The sequence below is a fragment of the Temnothorax nylanderi genome, unplaced genomic scaffold (assembly GCF_030848795.1).
Source record: "Temnothorax nylanderi isolate EJ_2023f unplaced genomic scaffold, tnyl_v1.0 TNYL_tig0005_pilon, whole genome shotgun sequence".
Taxonomy (NCBI): Eukaryota; Metazoa; Arthropoda; class Insecta; order Hymenoptera; family Formicidae; genus Temnothorax; species Temnothorax nylanderi.
Window position 1 is genome coordinate 2,869,036 of NW_027249067.1, and position 26,983 is coordinate 2,896,018.

General features: G+C 31.5%; 2 protein-coding genes across 5 annotated transcripts in view; both read right to left on the reverse strand.

Annotated features, from left to right (window-relative positions):
- Positions 1-178: 178 nt before the first annotated feature.
- Positions 179-4,845, reverse strand: LOC139776566 (uncharacterized). Of its 2 annotated transcripts, XM_071713327.1 has the most exons (5): positions 4,205-4,845; positions 3,468-3,513; positions 3,217-3,279; positions 2,045-2,153; positions 179-1,233 (listed from the first exon to the last, which is right to left on the reverse strand). In XM_071713327.1, exons 2-5 carry the CDS (start codon positions 3,483-3,485, stop codon positions 800-802), a joined length of 624 nt encoding a protein of 207 aa, XP_071569428.1. In that variant the 5' UTR covers positions 3,486-3,513; positions 4,205-4,845; the 3' UTR covers positions 179-799. The 2 variants fall into 2 exon arrangements, with proteins under 2 accessions (XP_071569428.1, XP_071569422.1); XM_071713321.1 differs by having other exon boundaries at positions 3,468-4,845.
- A 12-nt stretch (positions 4,846-4,857) lies between these two features.
- LOC139776537 (neuropeptide CCHamide-1 receptor-like) overlaps positions 4,858-26,983 on the reverse strand; it is a 94,008-nt gene continuing 71,882 nt past the window's right edge. The window contains exons 2-9 of one of the 3 annotated variants that reach the window (XM_071713268.1): positions 11,445-11,556; positions 10,636-10,878; positions 10,019-10,167; positions 9,272-9,471; positions 8,670-8,851; positions 8,308-8,522; positions 7,462-7,710; positions 4,858-5,017 (exon numbers count right to left, since the gene is read on the reverse strand). In XM_071713268.1, coding sequence (XP_071569369.1) covers positions 4,882-5,017; positions 7,462-7,710; positions 8,308-8,522; positions 8,670-8,851; positions 9,272-9,471; positions 10,019-10,167; positions 10,636-10,878 — 1,374 coding nt within the window. In that variant the 5' untranslated portion in view covers positions 11,445-11,556 and the 3' untranslated portion in view covers positions 4,858-4,881. Of the gene's footprint in view, positions 5,018-6,821; positions 7,711-8,307; positions 8,523-8,669; positions 8,852-9,271; positions 9,472-10,018; positions 10,168-10,635; positions 10,879-11,444; positions 11,557-26,983 lie in introns of those variants that run through there. The other 2 variants (XM_071713275.1, XM_071713282.1) reach the window with 2 other exon arrangements.

The window sequence follows — 26,983 nt, forward strand, 5'->3', positions numbered from 1 at the left end:
TGATTTATTTAGATTTGTATAGTATTAAATTTAAATAAAATGGAAATTTCCAAGAATTAAAAAAACGCGATTCCGAGAATTCCATGAACTTTAAGTTTTAAATATTGCGAAAATCTAAGTCTTTGAAAATCGGCAAAGAATATAATTAGATATAATGTGAATCAAATCACAACTACAATTATTTCAATTCCAAAAGTCACATTTTTATTATTTCTTTCTTTTATTAATATCTATTATAAGCAAAGGAAACTACGATCGCACTCTCTCATAATTTTCTTATATTATTAAAGACCAACAGTACCGCTGGTATACATATAAGCATAAATATATAATTATATATAGATATAACTATATAAAATAATTAAATAACTTTGCAGAATAATCATGTAAGTTTATGACTAGCAAATTTCACACATATGACTAGATAGGTTTTCATCAATACTGCAAGAACTGAGATCAGCTATTTCCCTAAAATTAAAATATTGATTTCATTTAGAGATTTCGTATATAAATCTCGAAATAATTTAATAAATAAAAAAATATTAAAAATTAAAACAATTTTTAAAACAGAATTGAATAAATGCACATTTATAATTCTTATCCTATATTTAATTATCACGAATGAAGGAAATATTGATACCATTTTAATGAGTAAAGAGAGAGATATTGTATGAACATACACGCTGAATTTTCATTATATTAATAATGCCAATGACGCGGCATATATTGAAGAATATATTGAATTTGGAAATTTCCGCACTCAACAATCTACTTTTACTTGAAGGTGTCGTACGCAGTATTAAATAGCCGATCTCATTAATTTGGACGTATAGTCTCTTTGTTTAGCGGCCAAATGCAAATCCAAACTTCTCAACATTCTCGCTCGAATTTCTTGCGCGTTCGATTCCCGTTTATGAAAATCACTCGCTAGAATTTTACCTTCCGAATGCAACGGTTCGTTTCGTTGAAGATTGTCGAGTCCGATCGTATTTAACGAGGAGGATTTATTTCGTGATTCCTGCATGATGGTTTTCATGAATTCAAGGGCCATTCTCCGACAAGTATCGAAACCCAGTAATTGTATCCTTTTACTGTGAACGGCATCCATACGGTGATTTCTCCAGCGTGTTTCCCTGTCTATTATTTTAGCGAGAGAATTGGGTGTCCCGGGTAGATCTTGAAATACTTTACTAAGGATTTCCTTCGTTAAATCTTCATCACTGCCCGATGCGTCTAAAATAACAGAAATATTTTAATAAATTTGACGATTGCTAGTTTGTGATCATAAGGATTAAATATTAACTCATACATACACGGAAGCATAAAATGTCTTGCCAAAATATTTATTTGTATTACGGTTAATTGCATTTTAGATTTTAGATAGAAAGAATAAAAAAAAATAATAAAGGTATTTAACAATCAAAAATTAATTTGTAAATTTTTATCAAAAAATTTCTTCGCATATCTGTGAGATATTATAATTTGCCTTGTCTATAAGTCGCCAAAATTTTTTGGAAAATAAAACAAGTCACATTTTGTTCCATAGATCACGCGTACGACACGAAAGTGCCGTCATGTCGCATTGAGAGTCATGCGTGAATTTGACGAGATTGCTAAGATATCATACGAAAATGGTTTCCACCTAGTTGCACACGGATTGACGTCGTTCCATATGATTCTTATACTGCACGGAATTTAATTTCATGCAGAACCTTTCAAGATATCTGTGACAATTGATATAAGCCCTATGGATACTCCAATCTTTACTTGTTCCCATTATCAGCAATAGAGAAATAAATTTTGTTTTATAAAAATGTCATTTCATTATGACAACTAATTGTTCAAATAAATCATTTTGACATAAAAAGTTTGTCGTAATATATTGGGCAAAGGAAACGAGCTTTGTTCAAAACTTTGTAAGGAAGGTCTGGAATGTCATCTTATTCCATTGCAGAATGTTGCAAAAGTTCTTGCCGGTGATTTCGAGTGTACAAGTTACGCAATGCATGAAAGGATATAAAGTACGAGAAGAGTTTTGCATTACCTTGATCACCATTATCAGTTTCTGCGATGTATGCGCCTTCCCTGATCTCTCGTTGTAATTCTAGAACTCTGGCTAAAGCCAACTGGAGATATTCTCTTGTATTTGGATCCTGTAAAAAGATGAGATACATATACAGTCGAATACTATATAGGACACATTTCTAGCCACGTTAAATAAGTTTTTACAATATTATTTCATTTTATCTTTAAAACGTCAGATATCGATCTTTATCTACTATATAACTGATAATTTATACTTATTAAATAATTAGTTAACTGCCTATAATACTTTATTAATTAATAATTTAAAATATAAAGGAAAATAAACCTTTGCATTTTGTTAATAATCTAAAATATGCAAACATTTTTTCTAATTTACACATTCCGTGTGGAAATCTAACAAAAATATAGTGAGCGTATATATTGTTTTATATGTATACGCCGGCCTCTGTCACAATTGAAAAGCTTTTGTTACAGATAAATTAATTGGCCAGAACGATCTATATTATATTAAAAGATAAACTATCAAATGCAATTATATTGCAATTTGATATATATGACAAAATGAAAAAGATTTAAAATGTTTTACAAACTTTTTTAATTGATTAAGCTCAAAATATAATGAAATTCCATTATTTAAACTATTTAAAGCTTTATAAATTTCATAAAACTTCGAGTATTGGAGATGTAACATTTATATGTAAAATTGATATAGAAAAAATTTTACCTCATTAATCGCAAAAATGGCTTCGTGATCGACAGGCGTAAAGAGAAAGAGAGAAAGAGGAAAATTTGGATCATATTTGTCCCTGGTATAATAAATTGCTTTATGCCTTCATGATTTCGTAAGAAGATAAATATACAACTTGAAAATGAATACAATTTTTATTTCATATAATATAATCAAATAACTCTTCAAGATAAATGCGATTATACTGGTTATTAAATGTAATAATTGCAAACAAAGAAGAACACAAAGCATTGTCTAACTTTGTTAAGTGTCTCGATAAATGCTGACAAATAGCTTCTTTATTTATTTATTTATTTTTTTATTAAAACAATATTATCGATATCTATTCATATTTTTAATCAAGCTACAACTCGTACTTACAATTATATATTATTGATAATATATATATATCTAATCAAATAACTATAATAAGCTTAACTTACTGTGTATTCTTTAATTCCTTTTGTTCTTTTAACGTCATTGCCAACGTCCTCTAAACAAGGTGCCTGCGTTGAATAATGTATTAAAAAATTTTTCTTTATAACTTATAAATTTTTATAATTTTAAACATGCACATCGCTATTTCTGTCTTATTAGAAATGTTCTGCACATATATATGGTAATATTATTCTGTACGCATTCTGTATTATTTTACACAAAAGTATATATCATCTTTATTCTAAAAGTATCTTACCGATGAATATCTCTTCATTATGATCTGTGACTCAGCGGTTGTCCATCTGTAATTCAATAAATCTGAGAAACTAAGAAGCCTTAGAAATTGTGTTCGTGATTAATTGTAATAAATAAATGTCTGCTGAAAAACTTCGAAAATTTCATAAAGCCATAATAATGTTCAACGTTATTTTTAATTAAAATATCTGTTTTGTTTCATTTATATTAAAAATTGAACATCCGACCACATTCATTTTCCTCATAATTTTGTATGATACTATCAGTACTATAATACCAACGGAAATTTAGTACATGTAATAATAGCTACAGGTTGTGCATGTCGATAATGCATTGTAAACGCTATTTGAGAGATAATGTATCGCTCATATCCGTATAATATCCGTTATATTCGAACATAACTGATTTTATTTATTATAAGGTTGCATCAAATTAATCAGTTGTTCTCCGAGAGAGATTTCAATATCTATTACGCCAAATAATATTGAAAACAGTATATTATATTACTTAATATTACTTAAAATATTTTTTTTTAATGTGTGACTTTGTAGCAGCAAGCAACCTAGTTTCGTCAAACTTTTATGCATTCATAACAATATTGTACTCTTCATAAAAGAATTAACATGAAATGTGAACACATAGACTCGACTCGTAATAAAAGCTACAAAGTTGGTATCTGTTTGGATTATCGTCTTATTGTGTTATCGTCTGGAAGTAATGATACCTCGTGTTACTTACGCGCTTCTGCCTTCGAGTAGAAACGTGCGCTTCTACAAGTTTGTCCCTTAACTTCGTATCGGTTATCCGTCGTATCAGCTTCGTTATTTAGTGCTGTCGGAGGTGTCGAGAGGTTCTCTCGTGCTTGCAGGCCCACTAATTGTTCTTTTGTGCGGCGCTAAGTTTCTCCAGTAAACTCTTCTTCGTAAAAAAAAGAAACACCTTTTTCGCGTCCTTTTTGTCACGAGAAAACGGTACCTCCGTTATTAGTTATACGCTGCGCGCTACGGTTGACTGTCAATGGACACGACCGTTGACTAACGTCGATCCTCCCGTACTACCAACCCCCTTATTTTCACGACCGTTGTCGAAGAAGGGGGGGTCACGCGAGGGAGTCTGTTTATCACCAGCCCCCTTCGAAATCCGGCTGTTCAACCGTCGTATAAAGGTCCGAACGAACGGCAGATGCAAGACACCCCCTTTCTCCTCTCTCTACCCTGCGCGTGCCCCGTTAAAGGGAATGGACGACGAGTGGCACGTGCGAGTGGGTACGTTACACGCGCCGTGCCCAGGAGTCTCGCATCGATTTATTCTTATTCGACTTGGGAATGACCGAGTGATCTTTGCATGTGCACGTTCTCATAACATTTTTTCACGCAAAAGAAGAAACATAATTTGTTTTTTGTTGTTATATTAAATTATATATAGCGAGTTATCTTTATTGGTATACAGTTTAGCCACATGAAAAGAAAACATGTGAAAAACATACAAAATATCCTACAATTGGGTCCTTTTGCGAAATGTATGATACTTCTAAGCGAAATATTTATATATCTGAAAATATAATGGATCAGTTTTTTGAAATATTTTATATAATATACAATGTATATAACCATTTTAGACATTGATGAATGTTCTTGTTACTTAGATTATTTTGCAAAATACTTATGCATTAGCAACTAAGTGATGCGCATCATAAATCTAATTTAAATATAAGCAAAACGACAATAAAAAGCTTGTTACAGTACAGAATTTTACTGGTTTATAAGTTCACAGCATCGATTTGCATCTCTCTCTCTCTCTCATGTAGTCCCATCAATATATTATACTACAAACTTTCGAGCGTAGAAGAAAATATTTTTATTTAATGAGTGTACTTAGAAAATATTTATATTTATATTTATATACATGTATAAATATATAACTAATGCTGGATACTTATACACGTACAGTTTAATTGAGCTATCAAGATTTAAAATGAGTTTTGTTTCATGTCATCTGTTCCGTGTGTTTTTCACGCTGTTTTCACGCTTTTCTTCTCGTAAAATGTCTGCAGCGAGATCTAATTTAACTCGGCGAGCCAATTACCGCCACAAAAGAGATAATAAAACTGTGGTGGCCGCGCGCGCCCCTACCAGGATGGCAACACATTCGGCAACACGTTTTCTCGCGAGCGCTCGATCGCGCCGACTTAAATATATAAAACAAGTTCGGTAAAAATAATCATCGACACTCTTACCGACGATCTCATCAGACGACAAGAGTCAGGCGGGGCATATAGTGCGGAATGACAACACCATCGCGACTCTCTGCGAGAGTCCTTCACACAGACAGGTTGAATCAACCTATGTGTAGGCGGCACATCTGTTTTATCAGGAGCTTCAGCAAGATCGCTGTCAATACGCCATAGAGCCATTTTCGTATCTCTCGAGCCCGACACTAAAAATTCATTGTCCAGCCAGCACATGTCGAACACCCAGTCCTTGTGGCCGTTCTCGCCGACGCAAACTGGATCCAAAGTCGCTAATCTGTATATCGCTATTTCATTACTATTTCTCGCCCCGGTGGATAAAAGAGTTCTTGAGGGATTGATAACGGAATGAATGCCACATTGCTGCTCGGGCATAACGTTACCACCCGGACTGAGCTGTCGCTGTCTTCCATGAAGAGATGGAATCTGGTCAAATTTTTGCGTCGCTACGTCGTAAACCATAAGCTTATTGCACTTTGTACCGAATACCACTTGTCTATCACTCAACCACCGAGAACAGAATACTTTGTTCATGTTGCGACTCTCTGCGAGTCGCGATGGTGTCATTCCATTATATGCCCGCCTGACTCTTGTCGTCTGATGAGATCGTCGGTAAGAGTGTCGATCAGGGGCGATGATTATTGTTACCGAACTTGTTTTATATATTTAAGTCGGCGCGGTCGAGCGCTCGCGAGAAAACGTGTTGCCGAATGTGTTGCCATCCTGGTAGGGGCGCGCGCGGCCACCACAAAAACGAATAACTATCGGATCGTATCTCATTGTACTTTGTTTAATCACTTTTCTATGGCTCACTCATTTATCGCGTAAAAAACGAAAGTATTCTCATTGCTCATACGATTTTATTGAATTTATTAAATAATAATTTATTTATTAAAAATTAATGATTCTGCGAGACTAATCCTTAATCTCTCAATTTCACAGAAAGATAAAAAATTTTGTGATTCTATTAAATAAGAGAAACATATAAAGCTATCAACCCTGATAAGTTGCAGATTGAGCAAGAAATATGCACATACAGGTATATCTACAGTACTGCTTTATACACATTATGTTTTTTATGAAAAAGAATAAATTCATACATGCTAATATATTTGAAAAAATGAGTATTATTGGTTCTTTTATTCATTATTTTTTATAAATTAGGCCAAAGTAAAAAAAAGATTTTATTTTGCAAATATAAGAAATTATTTTGGCGTGTTACAGTCTTAACAAGTCATTACCTTTCTGTATTCTATTTGATCACATCACCAATCTTTAAAGAAAAGTTTGACGCTATAAAAAGTATACTAGTTGCTTGGCAGAACTCTTTCGACAAAAAGAATTGCAGTTTGAGTTCGCAAATCTTATTTAAAGAAGAGCTACGTTTCAAAGATGTGCAGTGTACAGTGTAAAGTGAAAAATTGCAACATACATGTATTCTCAAACCAATATTTTTGTAAGTAAAGAGATTACAAGCGGTCGTCCATAATCTTTGAAATGGTTATTATGGAAATATTGATTTGGATAAAAAAAAATCTCTGAGACCTGTCATTGCATTTCTTTTTATCCTCGTAATGAGAAACTTGTAGCATTAAGTATTACGGTGGATGCAACCATCCTAACATGAAGCTTTTGTCCATCGACTATGGTACTTGCAGTGCAATTTACATTGATATCCGCGTTCTGTTTATACTATGTACTTTATATTAATATTATATATTATGTATATCTATATCAAATGACTTACGAGAGCAACTCTCGATCGCCGACGGTGGGTTTATTGTTAGTCGTGTCTATGCTGGCCCTTTCAAATACCCCGGTTGAATTAAATTCTTGAGTACGTCTTCGGAAGGTGGAACCGAAACTGGTCTCGTAAAACATGCGCCGACTTCTTTGTGAAAAAGCACCGTGTTCGCGAATTATACTACTTTCCATTCGATTTCTACCGCAGATAGCGGAGCCACCCGGTAGGCAGAAGCATAAATAATTATTAAACCTATGGCAGAAAAATAGACGTGGAGTAGATTAAAAACACATTACCATGATATATTAAAAAATAAAATAGATTTCTCGATAGTGTGTTTATTTTTCCAAATTTATATATATATATATATATATATATATATATGTATATATATATTATTTATTTAAATAAGATACTTTTATATGTTAATATAAATAAAGAAGGGTACCTAATACTACATATATTTTATAAGCAGAAAAGAGTTATTTCCTGCTAGAGAAAAAGATAAAAAATATATATGTATACAATCTTCCTGCTGAAAAGTTCGCTAAGAATTTGTATTTTGACAAGTTTTTACGAAACATTACAATGACGAAAAATTAATGGTTCTTTTATTAACATAATAAGTTTAGTTAATGAGATTACTTCAGAATTGAAAATGGTAAGTTTTATGTAGTAAAATAAGTTTTGCGTAATACTACGCGACTTTGTTCCTCAACGTTTTCAATTGTTATATCAAATTTGAAAGAAGCTGATTTCTTAATAATGTAATTGTAATTATAATTAACATTTACTGATATTTGTTATTTTTAAGTCAAAAAACATTGTGCAAAAACATCATATACTTACCGTCGACGAAACGTGCGGCTAATTAAGTAGAGAGCTATAGGATTGATGCAGCTATTGCTGAAACTGAGGCAGAAACCAATTATCCTGAAGACATGCCAATAATCATCATAGTCGTCACGTGCCGTGGGACAAAAGTGGAACCACAGCATAAATATGTGATACGGTAGAAAACAAATCACGAAAACGATTATGAAACACACTACCATTTTGCCCACCTGTTAAATTGCAGGAATAAACGAAATCATCAGTACAATAGCAGTCCAATAAGGGGCAATTGAATTATAAAAACTGTTTAATGGTATATACGAAACATGAGTTTAACATTTTGAATTTTTATGAATTATATTTTCATGTATACATACCCTTCTGCGCGCCTTTATTTGTTCAATGTGAAGATTACCGCTGGGAAGTTCGCCTGGGATGTTTCTGGTTGATAATGCTAGATGCCACGCCATACCCAAATAAAAACCAGCTATCACGCATAACGGTATCACGTAATATGTCAAAAATTTGAACAGTACCATCCCCTTTTCATAGGCGTCCCCTGTAATATAAAAGCACATAACGCGGTGTCTATCTTTGCGTAACCACTTAGTGTTACAAAATTTATATTTTCTCAGATATTTAGTTTTAACATCGTTCAATGAATTAAGATAAAATATGATGTATATGTATATGCAATGATATGGCTCAGAATATTAGATAAAGGCTCCAAATCTATAGAGGGAGCTATATTCAACATAAAAATGACAAAAATGTGAAAGCTATTAATTAATATTTTGCCATTAATAATTTATATCTGAAAAAGTTTGATATTTTTTTTCTAGCAGATAAAATGACATTATCATATAGATCGTTCAAAGTTTCATTATAAATTTTACAATTTACATATGCACATACATATTTCTAATGATGGTTTCGTGACATTCGGAATTATGTCCAAAAGAATTGCGTTATGGCTTACCAAATTCTTCGGGGAAAGGGTTGCAGATTAAAATGCTGTGGTTTCCACTTAATGGTATAGATGATACGTAGGAGAAGAGCGCGGCGGGCATAGCTAAGACAATCGCTAAGACCCAAATAAGGGATGCCGTTAAAATGGTAAGTGGTTTTGCGCTTAAACCCGCCATGTGGCGACGAATAGGGTTCACGATGGCGCAATATCTATGAGAACGTGAGAAGATGCGGCAATGGATTATATCATAAGCGTCAGAAGCTCGTTCACTTTAATGATAAATTACTCAAGACACAAACAAAATAATTAATATATGTATAATAATAATTTGCATATCTTTGATCGTCGTGCCTTATCGATTTTACGTAAATTAAACTTTCATTTAACGTAGATGAAATTTTAATATTAGAAAAGAATGTCGTGAAGGTAATTGAAATTATTTTCATGAAACATATTTAACTTTATTAAAAATTTATGGTCGATCATTAACGGTAGAATATTCAACGGTATCTGCATCAATGTCCAACAGTAATGCTGCACGTCCATCGAAATGAGTTACACGGCATACGTTAATTAGCTTCAGGAGCAGACTTTACACTTGGACATATTATGAGCGAAGTTGCAGTTTAATCTTCTCTTGACTAAGAACTAAATTAAGCTACGGATATTCGTAGTGCCATCCAGCTAAGTAAAATTTTGTTTAATTTCTTGAGTTAATTTGCACGACACGATAAGGCTCTTAGTTCAGGTATTTACCTTTCGGCTGACAAAGCAGCTAAAGTAAATACCGACACGCCAATCGAAATATCTTTAGCACATTCAGATAGTTTGCAGATAGTTAAGCCCCATGGCCATGATTCGATCGTGTAAAGAATCGATGTGAAAGGTACGCTAGTCACAATCACCTGTAACAATGAATTATCCCTAAATTCGATTCAGATGATATTTTGCCATCAAATAATTTATCATAAAAGATATGATAAATTATCCAGGAAGGTCAGGATGATCATAAATATACTGAGAAGACATAATATATTTTCTCTCTTGTGAGTAAAGATTATTTGAGGACAGAAACTTTTGAACACATATAACAGCTATATAATTCTATTAAATATATTAAATATTAAAATATATTATAATAAATATATATATATATTTTTTTAATTGCTGATATTTTTTCTAGAAAAATGTATTCCTCGGAAAAGGTATGTCTTGCTTTTATCCTCAAAAGAAATATATATTTTTATTATTCTTTTATACAATTCTCTTATATTTAAGATAAAGAATTATTTATCTCAAACAATTTTTACTCTTCTTGAACCGGAGAGAATTTCGAGAACAAAGGAAGCGCAAGCGCAAAGCTGTGTGCTCACCAGCAGATCGCCCAGAGCTAAAGACAGCACGTACGTGTTCGGTACATTTCTCATACTGGTATGACATAGCAAAATGAGAACCAAGATACCGTTTCCTGTTACGCCCACGACCAGAATTAACGAAAATATTGCGGGTACGATGTAAGTTTCAGCTCTTTGAGAATATGGTACATAATCATCATATTCGTACTCCATTATGGAGCTTGCATTTATATTAAAAACGTCACCTGGTATCACCATCATCTGTAACGAAGGAAATATTCTTGTTGCTTCTGACATTGCTGATGCTCTTGATATAAAAAGAAGAAATCGGAGCGCGACTGCAGAATAACAAAAAAAGGAGCAATATTACGTTTAAATCATATATCGCATTCAAGTAAAAAGAAAACAGAATAATTATAAGAAATGATTTTTGCGTATTGGATTAGGAGATATAATCACATTATGTTACATGCAAACATATAAAATATTGTGATAAGAAAAATTAATGCACCATTTCATCTACGTGACTTGCCTTTCTTTCCTGCAATTAATCTTAAAAAAATATTTGTATGAATTAAAACACGAGACGACGCTATCAATAGCGTTTTATATAAATATAGGTATAGCTTATCTTCCGCACCATAAATGGCAACGGAAAATTTAGATTGCACGTAACGATACAATCAATCTGAAATACAACGTAATAAAATACATCTAGATTGAACCGACAATGATGAACACGATAAATGTTTTACAATCTCTTATCGGCTGCATGCAGTTTTTTTTTCTAAAAATACGACAAATGCATTTTTTGTTGCAATTTATACCTTGTCGTGATGTTTTTTATCCCAGATGTAATCGCATATGGTTATCGCAGATAGAATGATAGAATCGATTAAAGATAAGGTCTACGTCCGCATTAGATTATATTGCGTAAATCTGTAATAGAATATAAAGACCGTATATCGAGCCGTATATTTTCCTGATTTTATTTCATTAAATTAAGGAAAAGTTTTAAACTAAAAAATGTTTGTGCCTTTTTATAAATAATCTTTAGAAAAAAAGGAATAGAAAAATCTAACATAATGTTCACATATTAGTTCGTTTAAATATAAATGATAACATAATGTTCACATATTAGCTCGTTTAAATATAAATCAGTATGAGCACAAAATTAATCTAATTATCACTCTATTTTATTAGGCCCAGTTAGGCAGTCATTATATTGTTTATAAAAGGGATTAGTTTGTGGAACGGACTGGAGCTTTCCTGTGCATTTGTACCATGTATGTATATATACATATATTGTACGTGTTCATTTAGATAATGTTACATACGCTACAAAATCAACCAGCTAAATGCACATGGTGCAAGGGGCTTTGAGTTTGCTTATTCAGGTTGATTGCGAATATCGTGTAAGGAGATTCATTACTTTGAAAATATGATTAGAAGTTTTAATTGTATTAGATGATTTAATTATAGGAGTTGCGAATTTATACAATACGACGACATTCACAGTCCGTGAATCGCACCTCTTCCCGATTATAAATTTTCGTGTAAATAATATGAAATGAGCCTGTAATGTATTACATTACAAGAATGAAGAATACTTACAGAAAATATTGATCTTATTGTACATCGAGGATATAATCAACCGCACAAGAAAAATTTATTTTTCAATATAACTCGCAAAATTTATTTCCGATCAATGGCGGTCTTTTAATCTAAAGTTGATGTAAATTAAAATTTAATTCGCTTCTGTTGCCATCTCCGCGCAACACGTTCCCTTTCATTATTATATAAGTTTGTTACAAATAGTTACATCTTTAAGACACGATTATTTGATTCTCTACACCTTAGCGTCAGTGTGTGCATAGTAGAACATTCAAAATTATTCCACCTCGAATTTCAAAGTACTAAAGTTTTAAAGTGCGACATTTGCGAATCAATTTAAATGGAAAATTTCGACTGATGTATGGTAGAATAATTCGATGATTTTATTTATTACATATTCTAGTAGCGCGCTTACACATCTCTAATTGTAGGTACCGATCTTGTTAATATATGCATACATATAAATATAAATTCACATCACTGATCAAGTTAGTTAATAAAAATATACATAAATACAAGTATATTATTTATTCTCTTTTCGAAGGAAATTCCTTGAATGTATGTTTATGTATTTGTGTGTATATCATAATAATATAATCTCGTATACATTTTAATAGCTTTTAATATGCATTAAAAATCATGTTTACATCAATATGTAAAAATGTAAATAATCTTTTAAAACTCAAAATATGTTGTATATCATCGGATATATTAATAATGCTTCAATAGGCACTCAAACTCACGATCGGATGAAGTGTAATGAAACGCAACTTCGATTTTTACGAGCGAATGACTTATTCTCTAAATAAATTGACTAACGCTCGAGATACAGAGAGAAAAATATTTCGGAAAGTGTAATAACATCTCGTTGATAATAAAGGCTGTTGAACTATCATATCATTCTAAATTATTTGTATTTTCTAACGTAATACTGTCGAACACACGTGAAATATAAATTAGATAGCATTAAAAAGTGAAACGATTCTAGTGGAATAAATATAAAACAAACTTTTATTTTTAGATTTATATTGTTTAGTTTTTCTTAAAGGAATCTTAAAAAAATAACTCTTCTCTTCTTAAATTTGTTTAAGTAACTATAATTAAATGATAGCTATGTTAAAATAGTCATCTATAATACAAAAAAGATAAACTGCTTAATGTAATATGTGTAGAAAAATTGGATGGTGCGGGCTGAGTTAGAAAGCTTGTGAAAATAAATAAAACAGATCAAGGAATGAGATGACACAATGCCGTGACTCCTATAATCTTTATAGTACTAAGTATATATGTTTGCAAAAATGTTAAATATTTTTGTTTTAAGAATTGTTCAGCAGGAAAATAAATTATTGTGTTGTGTACAAACCTAACAAAAAAAATATTTTAAAAAATGACTTTGTGATTACAAGATAGTAAATTGTTTTTCCATTGTTGGCATTTTCATAGTGAGAAACTCACGTTTTCCACTATTTTAATCATGCTATTTTAATCATATTTTTGCCAATCTCAAAATCGACGAACTGTTACTTGTAATATTTTATCTTGCTATCTGAAAAAATTTACCCTATTTAATACAATAGTTACTTCTAAGTATCGTTAAAATCTATAAAAGGTATTAAATTGATTATATATTAGTATATTTACATATTTTACAAAATTTAAGTACTGTTGAAGAATGCAATAATAAAATATTAATTTGCGTCTATTTACTATAATGACGATAAATGTAAATTCTCATTAATCCTGATGTAGTAATATAATAACGATCGTATCAGAGTATACCTAAATATGTGCATGCATGTATATGTTCGTGTCTTATTTAAACGAGATACGCTGTTAATTAAAATATTTTTATCCCCAGCGATTAACCTTTGCCATTAAAAAGAATATTTTTTACACTTATTTATAACTCATGATTGATTGTATGTATGTCTCTTTAATTTTTTGTGAAACTAGCTTTCACGATGTCGTTATATTTTTTTACCTAACATCGCAGATGAAATTCCCTTAAGCTCGTATTATATAAGTTTGCGATATATCGAATAAGTTATATGTATTTTCGAAAGTTTCGAAAGTTCTAAAAGTAAACTTTATACGCGATGACAAGATCAAACCATTAAAATCGGCGTTGCGTTGTAGGTATAGGGGAGACCGGGGCTCGTTGGCACAAGATGCAAGTTGGTAATGCGTTCCGTTTATGTATTTATAGCGAAAAAACAATGGAAAAGTTATCACAAAATATCTCTTTTATGACATAGGTACTTTTCCCAAAGTTTTATTTAAATCAAACAAGTATTACAATAGAAAAAGAGAAAACTCTGATTCAAGAGGTGGCAAGAAAATTTTCGAACGTTTGAAAATATCATATTAATGTTCTTCAGCTTGAGAAGTAAATCAAAGTGACGTGTCATTAGTTAAAAGAAACGTTTCTGTTACTATATGACATGTTATTTTGAGGAACAACAGTAATTTATTGTAATAAAATGACTGAAATCAAACGTATATAGGGATGGGGTATGTTGGCTCATATCAAGGGGCACGCTTAGCTTGACTTGTTTTTGCCGCGCGCGTGAGAGAGGTGTAAGTATGTGATTTGCTACCTACAATGCTAATAGAAGCTAGATATATATTTATATTAATGTTTTTATGTTGAAGAAAGCTACATCTAAAATAGTTTACAATTGTTTTCCTGTAACAGCATTTTGCTATTCAATCATTACAAAATAACTTTAAAAGATACAATCTTTATCAAGAAGTACATATCTGTTACCCGTTTTGTGTTTCTATTACGTTTTCATTAATTTAACATGGACTTTTGTCGCATAGCCAACTTACCCTACTATCGGGGCAAGTTGGCTACAATGCAGCATGTTCGTATTTCACTTATTACAAAGCAACTGTACAGTATGCGTTCCTGGCATGAAAATGTATATTAGTACTGTTTAATCATGATAATTAGTTGTTTAAAAACTCATAATGCCGAAATTGTGAAAACAGTGCCAACGAGCCCCGGTCTCCCCTACATTGTTTAAAAATATCTAGAAAATGTGTTCCATTAGCATATTGTTTAACCAATGAAGTTTAAACTTCGGGCTTTTGAATTGGGCCAAAGAATAAGACAACTACGTACGACGTATTTGTCTCGTCATCTTTTATTCATTTCTTCCACTGAATTCTTCGCGCCGCAAGACCCAAGCTAATTTACTTTTAGAAGGAGATTCCCCCCGATCAATCCCCATATATGCGGCTATTAATAAACTTCCATTCTCGATGAAAACCGATGATTATTAAACAGTTGAACATATACTTTTATTATTTATGAACTACTTAAATTCTGTTTAATCCGGCTGGAGCTTAGCGAGAAATATTCAGTTCGCTTATACATATCTGGCAGGCAAATTGCATGAAAGCATCTGCCGATAATAAGACTTACGATCAATTTTATGATAACTTCCTCCTCTTTGCGCCGAAACTTTAACGCTTAACACACGTATGATTATAAATAGGAAACTCTATCAAAACGCGTGCTGGAGAACGTCAAACATCACTTTAGTCGGAAGCAAAGAGAGAGAACTCTGATGTTTAAAATCCTGAAAATTTAATATTAAAACTGCATCAGATTTAACGCTTTAAAATTTTTCTAGTATATTTGAAGAAGATTAATGAACATAATTTTTTAATTAGAAAAATGCATATGTATTATATAATTTTACAAAATTATTTCTGTAAACAATTTTTAAAATAAAATTTTTATTGATATTTATCTGTTAAGATTATTTTTCAACAAATTACGCCATGCTATGATAAAATACGTTATAATTATACAAATGTAGCTAACAATAAAATATAGCTATAAATAATATATTTTAAATATTTTGATTATAATTTGACATCAGTTAACTTTTATATCCAAATTGAGGATTACGTGCGAAGCTATACATTCTATTATTGCGTGCAACAAAGTAAATTAATTACATAATTAAATAGCTTCATTATAGAAACTAGTTTAAGCTGTCCGGCGTTGCTCGTCGAGGAATCCGCGTTAAAAACACATTTTACCCCTTTTCATCCCGTTGGGGGTTAAATTTCCCTTATTAGTGGGTGCATACGTCATGGAATATACTCCCCGAATTTCATGTTTCTAAGTTTAAGGGTTTGGGCTGGATGTTGATGAGTCAGTCAGTCAGTCAGTCAGTCAGGACTTTTGTTTATATATATATATATATTAATTGCGATTGCTGATTGGGATTGTGACGACAGTAGATCAGTGCTATGCAAAATTCATATTTAAAAAAAGTATACAAAATGTGTAATATTTAACATGCATGCAATTCATATATGGCGTGCAATATATTTCACCGGCACGATATATTGATTGATCAATATATTGTTATCTGCCAGAAGTAATTAATGGCGTAATGGAACGCGAAAATCAATTTTTGCTAGTTTGTTTGAATTACTGTTACGAGACTAAAGTCCGTGGCGAATTTGATTTCAATACATTCGCCGATGCGTTACGGTTATACGCGATAAATATAGTGGAATTATAGCGTGAGCTATTTCGTGTTTATTAATTCTAGCAGTAACTGCGTTGAACGTGCACATGATTGCGGTTTGCACTTACGTGGTAACACGCAGTACGTCAACCTGTACACTGTCAATTGCGGGATTTCCACACTCGTCTTTAATTAGGAAAATGATTTTAGATTTATATAATTAGTTTATTCTCTCTCCTAAAGATAATGCGTCAAATGGAGAAAGTGCATTCTATATACAGCGCAGCTTCCGTTGACATAATCTTCGGTTACTGCTTTTATCGTGCGGAAATATTTACACCTCACTTTGATTGACGTCGTCTTGCAAACATTAATTAATTAGAATAATGCATTACGCTACGTTGTTGGACTTTTCCCAGTTTGTTTACAGGCGAGAGCTTTGCAACCATCTGTCTCTTTTTTTTTTACTTCGTCGTAAGTACAGTAAACTTTAAGCAGGTTTGGATATTATATAAGGTTTCTTATAGGATAATTTTATAAAAGATATATATAAGATAGCACAATTATAAAAGCTACATCAATAGTAAATAATGTTATTACTTATTAACTAAATTATGCAAAATAATTAAATAATTAACAATTAATTCTAAACAATAAGAATAGATTATCCTATTTTTATTATTGTTAAAATTGTCATTTTTATGTAGGTATATATTTTAGACTATACTACTATTGCACTTCTATTCAGAAGAGCTTCTTATTAATATTTTATTACTTATTAATATTTGTAATTTATTTTATTTTTACATTTTAGTTTGTTTTATTAACAATTTTACATACGAGCTTTATTTTATGTCGCATATTTCTAGCTTATCACTCTCACGTAGGTTTTGTTTTGCCTAAAAATAATTGCGAATGCTGTACCAATCAAGCAGTGTAATATATAATGATTGTTTATAATATTTATCCGTGATTCAGATTCAATTGTAAGTGTGAACCCTTCGTAAAGCTACATCTTTCCACCAGAATTACAAAGCAATTGCAATTTCACATTAGTCGATATTGCGCCTCCACGTAAACGGTTCGGGTTGTTAAAGCGGATTACAGCTCTTTCTAGGTCCGTCTAATTACGTTTGTGTCAATTGACAGTGCCAATCGATAATGTATATGCTAATTAAACGTAGCAAAAGAGATTGAACTAACATACGTAAGCCGTACCTACTAAGAGCGAGTTCTGTATGCCTTTATCTACTTAGGGCCAGTTTCACCAACGTCGATTAACTGTTTCTAAGGGGGACAGTTAGAAAGAGACGAAGAGTTTAATCGAAAGTTACAGTTAATCGACGTTGGTGAAACTGGCCCTAAGTAGATAAAGGCATACAGATTTTAGTAATTACATAGAAATTGCAAAAATTCCAATATATAATATATACAATATTCATATTCCTCATAAGTATCTGCTCTCTTTCCTTTTTTCTCATTGAACCTGTACTTTATTTGATCGTCGTCGAAAGTTTTAACATCATTATGCCATGGCGAATGTAGGCAGCTACTTGAAACCTGAAAAATTTCATTTGACTTCGACAGAATGACAAAACTTTTCCGATTGACGGAAGACTTCGCAAAGAGGGAATTTCACGTTTATCTCTGTCCGACCTTGCTCAATTCATGCAGACGTCACTATATGAAAGGGAAATCGAACTTTGAAGAAACACATCCACATAACTAACATATTTTATTATCTATCTTCTGCTTGTGTAAATATATTTTTGCACTAAAAGAATTGTATATACAGGAATAAACACATCTAATAATAAAAATATGTTATTGTGTAAAATCAATGTTAATCTGTCATGAAATTTTTATAAGAAACTTATTATCTGCTATTAAGAGTTCTTCAATTACGGTTTTTTTTGCCATAAAATAATTGTAAATATGATCTCAGAATAATTATTATAAATAGGCTCGTTAGGAATTTAATTACAAGTGTGTTAAATATATTTGGTACTTATTATATTAAATTTCCCGTCTAAATTAGATTATTTTAATCGTTAGCTGAATTTATTAAATTACTTTAATAAAGAGTTACACGCACACACCCATACAATATAACATATAAAAAGTAACTTTAATCAATTAATTATACTTTTTCTTCAACACATTAAAGATATTCTTCATTGCTTTTCTGACAGCATTGAAGTTGTATATCTCTTTGAGTAAGTGAAGTCGAAAGTAATAACGAAGTATTTTCGTTTAGTTGACGAGGATAAACGCAATATCGCGAGGACGGCACGATTTAACGATTTGTCGCTTTTCGAAATTAATTCACTTCTCTTCCACAGCGCTCAATATTCTTGGCATAGGTATTCTCGACAACTTCAATTTCCACGGTAATTTCGTCGAATCAAACGCAATTCTCATCGATTTTGCCCCGGGAGGAATGTGTTTCGTTTACAAAGTTTAACGTAAATTCCGACGTGCCACCCGAATTCGCGTTACATCGATAGCACTGTTATCACGTGCTGCGGAAGAATCTAAAACGCGTATGAAACTATAATGTCGACATTGAAACTTGATACGCATAAAATATTTGTGAATTTATGCCACAAAGTTCATGTCATAGTTTATTAACATGTAACCTTTAAAGTAAACATCTATAAAGGGTATAAAGAATTTATTAAAGTGAATTATTCTGGAAACAAAACGATTATGAAGATGTATATACATATATATATATTTATCTCTGTGTCTGTTTTAATAAAACTATTTTTGCAGTCAACGAGTTTGTAAAGCTGACGTAAATTCGAGATATATTTGAACGTCAGTAAATATTGAATAATGATAAATTTAAGTCAAATCCAAATATAAACAAAAGGTCTGCACATATCCACTTTAGAAAAGAATTCAATATTTTATTTGTGCCATTTTCAAAGGAAATATCTCATTTATCCACATATGGAGATAGGTATGATAGTGGAGCAAATCAGAAATCGATCATGACAATATAGGCCACGTTAAAATCGAATTGTTTGTTACTTTCATGACGCAATCAGTGCTTGCAATTTGCTATCGGTATTAGCAAATGACAAAGGGCTACTTTAATTTATAGATAATTACGACACGATCGATATTCTAATTGCGTTAGCCACAAACTTGTATTAAACATGTTACAGTTATCGAAGTTTACAATTAAAAAGATTTTATACAAGTTGTGCAATTGTACATATCCCCTTTAAAATTATAGATCAACTTTCAAGAAAAGTAGAAAGAAATCTCTGGAATATATTATAGATAATTTTAATAACTAATCAGTTGCATAAAGAACTACAATTATTCAATCTAAACTAATAAAATAGAGTAAATTTTAAGTTAAAAAATAACGTAATAAGAATAAAACATTATACATATATGTATAAGTGATATAAGTAAATAATAATTTATGTTTTGTTGACTATATCTTTATGCGATGCAACGTACGTTACAAAATTTTTACACCCGGATGAATATATTATGTACAATTTTTCATCGTATTTATTGTAACGTATAAAATCTCTGCTTTACTCACATTGAATAACGATTACATCTGTTTCGAAAGGAATCACTTTAAAATTTCATTTTAAAATTAATATTTATTCTGAAATGTTTGCAAAAATAACATAAATTTCGCAGTGAAAGATACGCTTTTTGTAGTTTTTTTTTTTTTAAATAAGTTACGCAGATTTTTATTAATTTTTTATTTTATCTGCTACATATGGAGGGGTAAAAACCACAGTGGTGTAAGTCAAATATTTTTAAAAATTTGACTTACACCATTGTGGTTTTTACCCCTCTATATATACATATATATTCTGTTTCTATTCTTTACTCATTTCTATATTTTTTACTCATTTAAACTGAGAAATGTAACTCTAATTACTTGACTAATTACTTGATTTCACAGTTTTCATTTAAATTGTTTATATCAATGTTATAGTGTGCAATTGTGAAATGCATTCTTGAGTTTACCTTTTTATCGCACAGCAGAATAGCTGTAACTTTAAAATAGTCATTATTTTAATTATATTTTAAAAAACGTTCTGTATACCTTTTAAAGTTTATAATTACCGTATCTTTACACTTTAAAACGTATTTTCAAATAGACTTTGGATTTCCTTATTAGAAAAATGCAAGCGTATTGTGTGTGTACTACAAAATTTATATTTGTATGCAACTTTAGTTATATAATATACAGAAGCTCAATCTTTCATTCTTCTCGTGAAATTTCGTGCAAAATTTTTCTCACGAAGCATGACGCCATTTGTAGCAGTATAAAGCTCTTGCGGATTTATCATGAATGTTGCCTCTACAGAAAGATCTCGAGATGTTTCTTGATCCTTTTATAAGTTAACCACTTACTCACACAGTCTTTTTTATAAAAGTAAATGCAATTGAGCTAATTGCATTACGTATACTTGGCGACACTTGTAGTCATTTCAATCTTTGTTATTCCATGATGACGTTTCAATCAATATTATTCACTCGTAATTAATTGCTGTATCGTAATCTGGATTAGAAGGGTCATTAACTTGTCATTAACTTTGCCTGTATCGGCTGCCTCTTACACTTTCTATTCAACCAAGTGCACGGTGATCGATAGTATCCGTTTAAGAGAGTATAAAACTAGTTAATCAATCAAACTTTAATATCTTACGATAGTATATCTTTTTCGAGGGAATCAGTACCTTCAAAGATCTTTCAACTTGATAAAAAGGTAAAATCATGGTTAATGTCGTTCTATTTATTACAATTTTTTGTGAGTTTAATTGTCACCTGTCGACTTTATATTAATAAATCGTTCATAAGTTATAGATTATAATAAAACTATCATTTGACGATTCCAAGTGTCGACAAAGTATTAAACCGATAGTTACTATTTGCGTAACGATTATGAACTACGAAGTTTCGAGCGTATCTAGTTCAAATAATCACGCCTCGAAGATCAAGACTTTGACGTAAAGCGTATGACCTTTCAGAGTAGCGCACAGTAAATTGCTATACAACTATATAACAGTTCTCAGCAGCTAACATCTTTGTCACGCCGCTTTTCACCAAGACGCAATAGACGAATCAAGAATGAGCATTATGACAGTGCTGAGTATACTACCGAGCTAACTTACTATTTGTCATTGTATGCATCAATTTATGTGCTGTGAATATGTATAGAGACGAAAGGATGCCTTTGAGAATTGCAATGTATCGCTTTTAGCACGTATGACATAAGTTTCTTCTTTCTATGCAGGCTACTTCTTCGACGTGTGTTAGCGAGGAATTTCGCATAGCTCTGTGCGAAACTGCAACTCAAAAGGTACAACTTGCAATTTCGTTCCGCGTGCCTTAAGGAGTTGAAATGACATGGAAATCCGCATGACCTAGTCATATGATCGCACCCGGTGAATAAAGGAGCGAGTTTCGGCGGACAACGGGCTCGGGAATACGTGAGATATGTGAGTTGGTAGAGAGTTCAAAAATGATGACGCCATAGAAACGTGGATAAATGTTGAAGCAAAGGTGTGTGACAATATTGACGACGTTGCTTTTTGGATATTAGATTCGGTTCAATTGCCGATGAAATGTGTATGCTATTGATAAAAGCTACGCAACGGTTCTCTGGTTTTGACACGTATAAAAAAAAGCTAAAAGATTGTGTTTTGCATTCATCCCGTATATCCGCGATTATTTATTATTTATTCCACTATTTCCAGAATTGAGATTCCAAAAAATTTGGATTCTTAATTGTTATCGAATCGTAATCAATAAAGCTGACATTGGCATTGATGAATTGCACTGAATGCTTTCACGTTTAGAATTTAATCTTATTATTCATGCTAGATATAAACTGATAACATTTGAAAACCTATTTTTGTTTGTAACAGCGATTGTGCATGATAACGCGAAAAGTCAAAAGAATGACCGGGAGCTAACGTCAATCTCGAAATTTCGAAATATTCGGTGTAATATCCGTTTAATAACCCACACAAAATCTCAGTAACCTATGACCTATTTTTCATAGATAAAAATATCTCATTAACGCAAACATTTTATGACTTTTAATATGTGATGACGAGAGTATGACGTATGTTCATATAACACAAAGACTTCACTTCTAAAATATCATTTAATATATACAATAATCGATTTTACATATTTCTTTTCAAGTATATAAATAATATTTTTAATTAATTCTATTACTTAAACTTGTTAATAAAAATATCGATTAAGAAATAAGAATTAACAGCTAGTAGTTTATTTTAATTTATCAATTATAAACATACTGGTTATGGTACAGGATTTTACATATGTATTCATATATACATATATATGTATTATTTGTAGGAATAGTATTTGATTGTTTCCGTATACATTTTTGGCTGTTTATATATCAAGCGTTAAACATATACTTAAGGAAAGACAACGTTTCTCAGAGAATTGGTCTTACCGCCACTGGTGCTGACAGCTCTTTCATTATGATATTTTCGAATTGCTTCTTGCATGCAATGCAGAAAACTCGTTCGAAATATAAAGTTAGTAGAAATGGAAATTGTAATTTGTTTTAAAAGACGAACAACACGAGTGTGTCCGAATGACCGACATATTGCACGATCTCTAGCTACAATTTTATTCTGTTTATCGCAAGAAGTGCACGGATCCCCAATGACGTCACGTTCCATTAATCCGCAACTATATGAACACTTGTCGAAGTAATCCATGTGAAAAGGATCTCAAATTCCATATTCTATTATAAGCTTTCATTTATTGATTATAACGCGATTGGTTGTGCGATTTACAGAGATATTAAATTATACTTCGTATATTCCTCCTATGCACGATTTTTCGGAAGCCGCTCGAATTGCTGATTTAAACGTTCGGATTTTAATGTTTGAATCCGATAAATCGTAAAGATCATTTGTTTAAAAAATACAAAAATGCATTTGTCAAAATAATGGTTTTTTATTATATATTGTTATTGTCAGACTCGACTTCACTGTGTTAAACAATAAACTTCCGGTTTAGTAAAAGATCTTATATAAAGCCATAAAAAGAAGATTGATGTTTAGCGTGGATAAAGTAAATGTTCGAGCAAATGCTTCAGAAGCATACGCCTTTTTCCTGTAACAACTTGCAGAATGTGATGACTGTCACATCTTCGTTTTTCTCGAAATTCCCGTTCCCTATAAATCATTATTTTACAAGAAAGTAGAACAATAAAAACGTCAAAGGAGACACATAAGATATAGACATTAAAGCAGAAATATTCAAATGTAGCGAAAGAAACGGTTGTTGAATTCGATAAAAAGTATTATCGATAAATAGATCAGTTTACAAATTGCATATAATGTTACTTAATTTTAGTTATGGCGGATTAATTTTCCAGAAGCTGGAGCGCGATAAAAAATACGCGATACAGATAAAGTGGCTTCAAGAAGCGTGAACAAAATGAAAAAACAATTTATTTTCAAATAAGTCTAAAAGAGTAACAACGACTAAAGCAGAGCGGATTGCTGGAAACGAACGCACCGCTGGAAAGCTACGGTAGTGAATTATTAAGAGAAACGAATGAAAGCTACGTGCGTTCAACCGTGTTGTCGCTTTGATGAAAACGCTTGACAGAAAATCAACGTTCATTTCTTTATTATGGAACAACAGTCGTGAGACATCCATCGCCCACGTTGTCGTTATGTCAACTTAATATATATCGTCGACTATTAATTTTGTACATGGTGCATAGGGCACGCTCGACATACGAGTAATATACTCAAGAGAATGGGATGAAATACACGTTCTTGAGTACACACATCCGACACACACTATTATAACAGCGCATTGATATTTATTAGGTACAATACCTCGTGCAATTTGAACGTAGTAAAATATAGCAATGTTGCAGCCATTGTATATAATCCTCTACATTTAGACGAAAACACTCTCGTAATAATCTGAATAATCATGTTTTCGCATCGTCAACAGCTGGAAATCGCACGTATTTAGTAGAGTTTTTAATAACGGATCTTCTCCATGGGACGCCAGACGATGAAAGCTGAGAGTAGTGAAAGGTATTTTGCGCGTGAATCCTCCTATCTGGATTTTGTTTAATCGCTACGAGCGATATGTGTGACGCCCAGTTTAAGGCAACGGTCGAACTACTGTCCTCTTACTCTGGCAAGCCCTCTTACTCTGTTTTCGTTGAATTTCTCTCGAGAACACAGTTAAGCTACTGTTAATTCTGTCATTTGATATATTTCAAAGGAGGATATATCTTGTAAAGTGCGAGTTTAGTTATTTAAACTTAAACACGAATCAACGCATCTTAGATTTTTATATGAAGGTTCTTTGAAAATATTTAAAGTAATCGATAAAGTTGCTTTGACGAACGTAAACTTGCTCGCGGAAAGATTTTCTTTCGGATAGCAACTACGAGAAGCGGTTTCTCTCTAAAAGGCATGCTTTCTTACCAGACACGTTTTGAAGCAACTGTTTGTTCAGCAAAATATGATATACTTCTCATGCATTTTGAAGAATATTTAGGGATTAAAGGAAACACTCACAAATAACATAAAATTATTTATAATTTCTATCTTTTAAAATATTTTTATTTACTTGTTTATTCGGTTTTACTATCTTTAAAAGTTTTTAACTTTTAACAAGAGATAAAAATGGTCAAATAAGAATACTGTAATAAAATATGCATTTTTTAAATAGGTTGAGAATGTGTGACAGTATTTCTTCGATGTTCAAGAATAGCTGTAAGTATAGCTCGCGATCGATTGAAAGTGATTTGATTGTTCAAATCAGTTATTCTAAATATAGAACAAAATACAGAAGTATTGCACATCATTCAGTTATTTTGTAATACTAATAATCGTTCTTTAAAATTTAACTTTCCAAAATTACTTAATGACGAATTCTGTGCATGCAGGAATTATGTAACATGTACTTTCAGCATATGCAACGTACACACCTAGAACAAATTCAGTTAAAAATAATAAAAAAGTTTGGAAATGGTTAAATGTTTTCTTCTTATAATTACAAAAAATATACGTAGAGTTTTTATAACACTTATACTAGCACAGTTTTTCTAACGATTACATAGCTATTTTATTCTATTTGATACTCTGGGACTTCAATTTCCTGATAAATAGAACAAAGTTATCAGAAATTTTCAAATTTTGCATGCAAATTATAAATAGTAATCTATGATAAAATTTTATTACTTGTTTTTTCAAGTAAAAGTATTTTTAAGTAAAAGAATTATTTTTATTTCGGTTTTTAAGATAAACTGATAAAGACTTTAAATTATTTTAAGCTTATTTTTAATTTGTATTTCACCTCATTGTCAAACGTATTTTTCATGTATAACAACGCGCTCTGCGATTCTTGTTAATTAAAAATGAAAGGGAGTTTCCAAGTATTTTCGCGAGTATTTTATTATCATTTATTTATAACAATTATTTAATTTATTTAATTTACGCTATTTAATTTATCTTTCTGATTTAATTTTACAAAGAGCGTCAAAGTGAGATACGAAGCATCAAGAGAAAATGAAATGAATATTTTAATATCTCATGCATATTACATTAAATCATTACAGTACATAGTAGGTACATATTAAATGTGAAAAATGATGTTACGCACTTTGTACAATCTAATTATCTCTGTTCAATCTAGAAATCTATTAAATTTTCCTTCATTAAAAAATTGACGTCCGTAATAATAAGACAATGTTGCCTGACAAATAGTTAATGTAACCTAATTTCAAAAAATTAGCAAGCGAGTAGATACCTAAGCAAACGAGAATGTGAAAACGCTGTTTCAAATTTCTTCTTCCAAAATTCTATCTAAGATAAAATGACTTTGATGCATTCTTCACAGTATCTCTTTTCTGTTCTTTTTTCATGTCGTTGTCGCGTATTCTTTAGAACCCTTAGACAAGCATTAATGGCATTTCGTGGTCGTGCTATGATGTAACTGATTCCAGAGAAAAATGCTGAAAGATCAGTTGAGGATACTACACGCAAAGAGAGTGATAAATTAATGCTGACATAGTTTCGAAATTTATGTTCCGGTATAATAATCTCAAAACATGTAATCGCTATACATATATATTCTATAGCTTTTGAAGCTGTATATAATAGCTTCAGAAATCAGAAGCTGGAGACTATTAAGTCTGGACACAATACGTGGATACAACAAGTAGATACAATAATAGAATATTCAAACCGAAG

Excerpts from the sequence above, each read along its gene's own strand:
- LOC139776566 (XM_071713327.1), bottom strand. Across the intron at positions 2,154-3,216 it reads AAGGAATTAAAGAATACACA|GATCCAAATACAAGAGAATA; the intron begins GTAAGTTAAGCT and ends ATCTTTTTACAG. Across the intron at positions 1,234-2,044 it reads AACTGATAATGGTGATCAAG|ACGCATCGGGCAGTGATGAA; the intron begins GTAATGCAAAAC and ends CTGTTATTTTAG.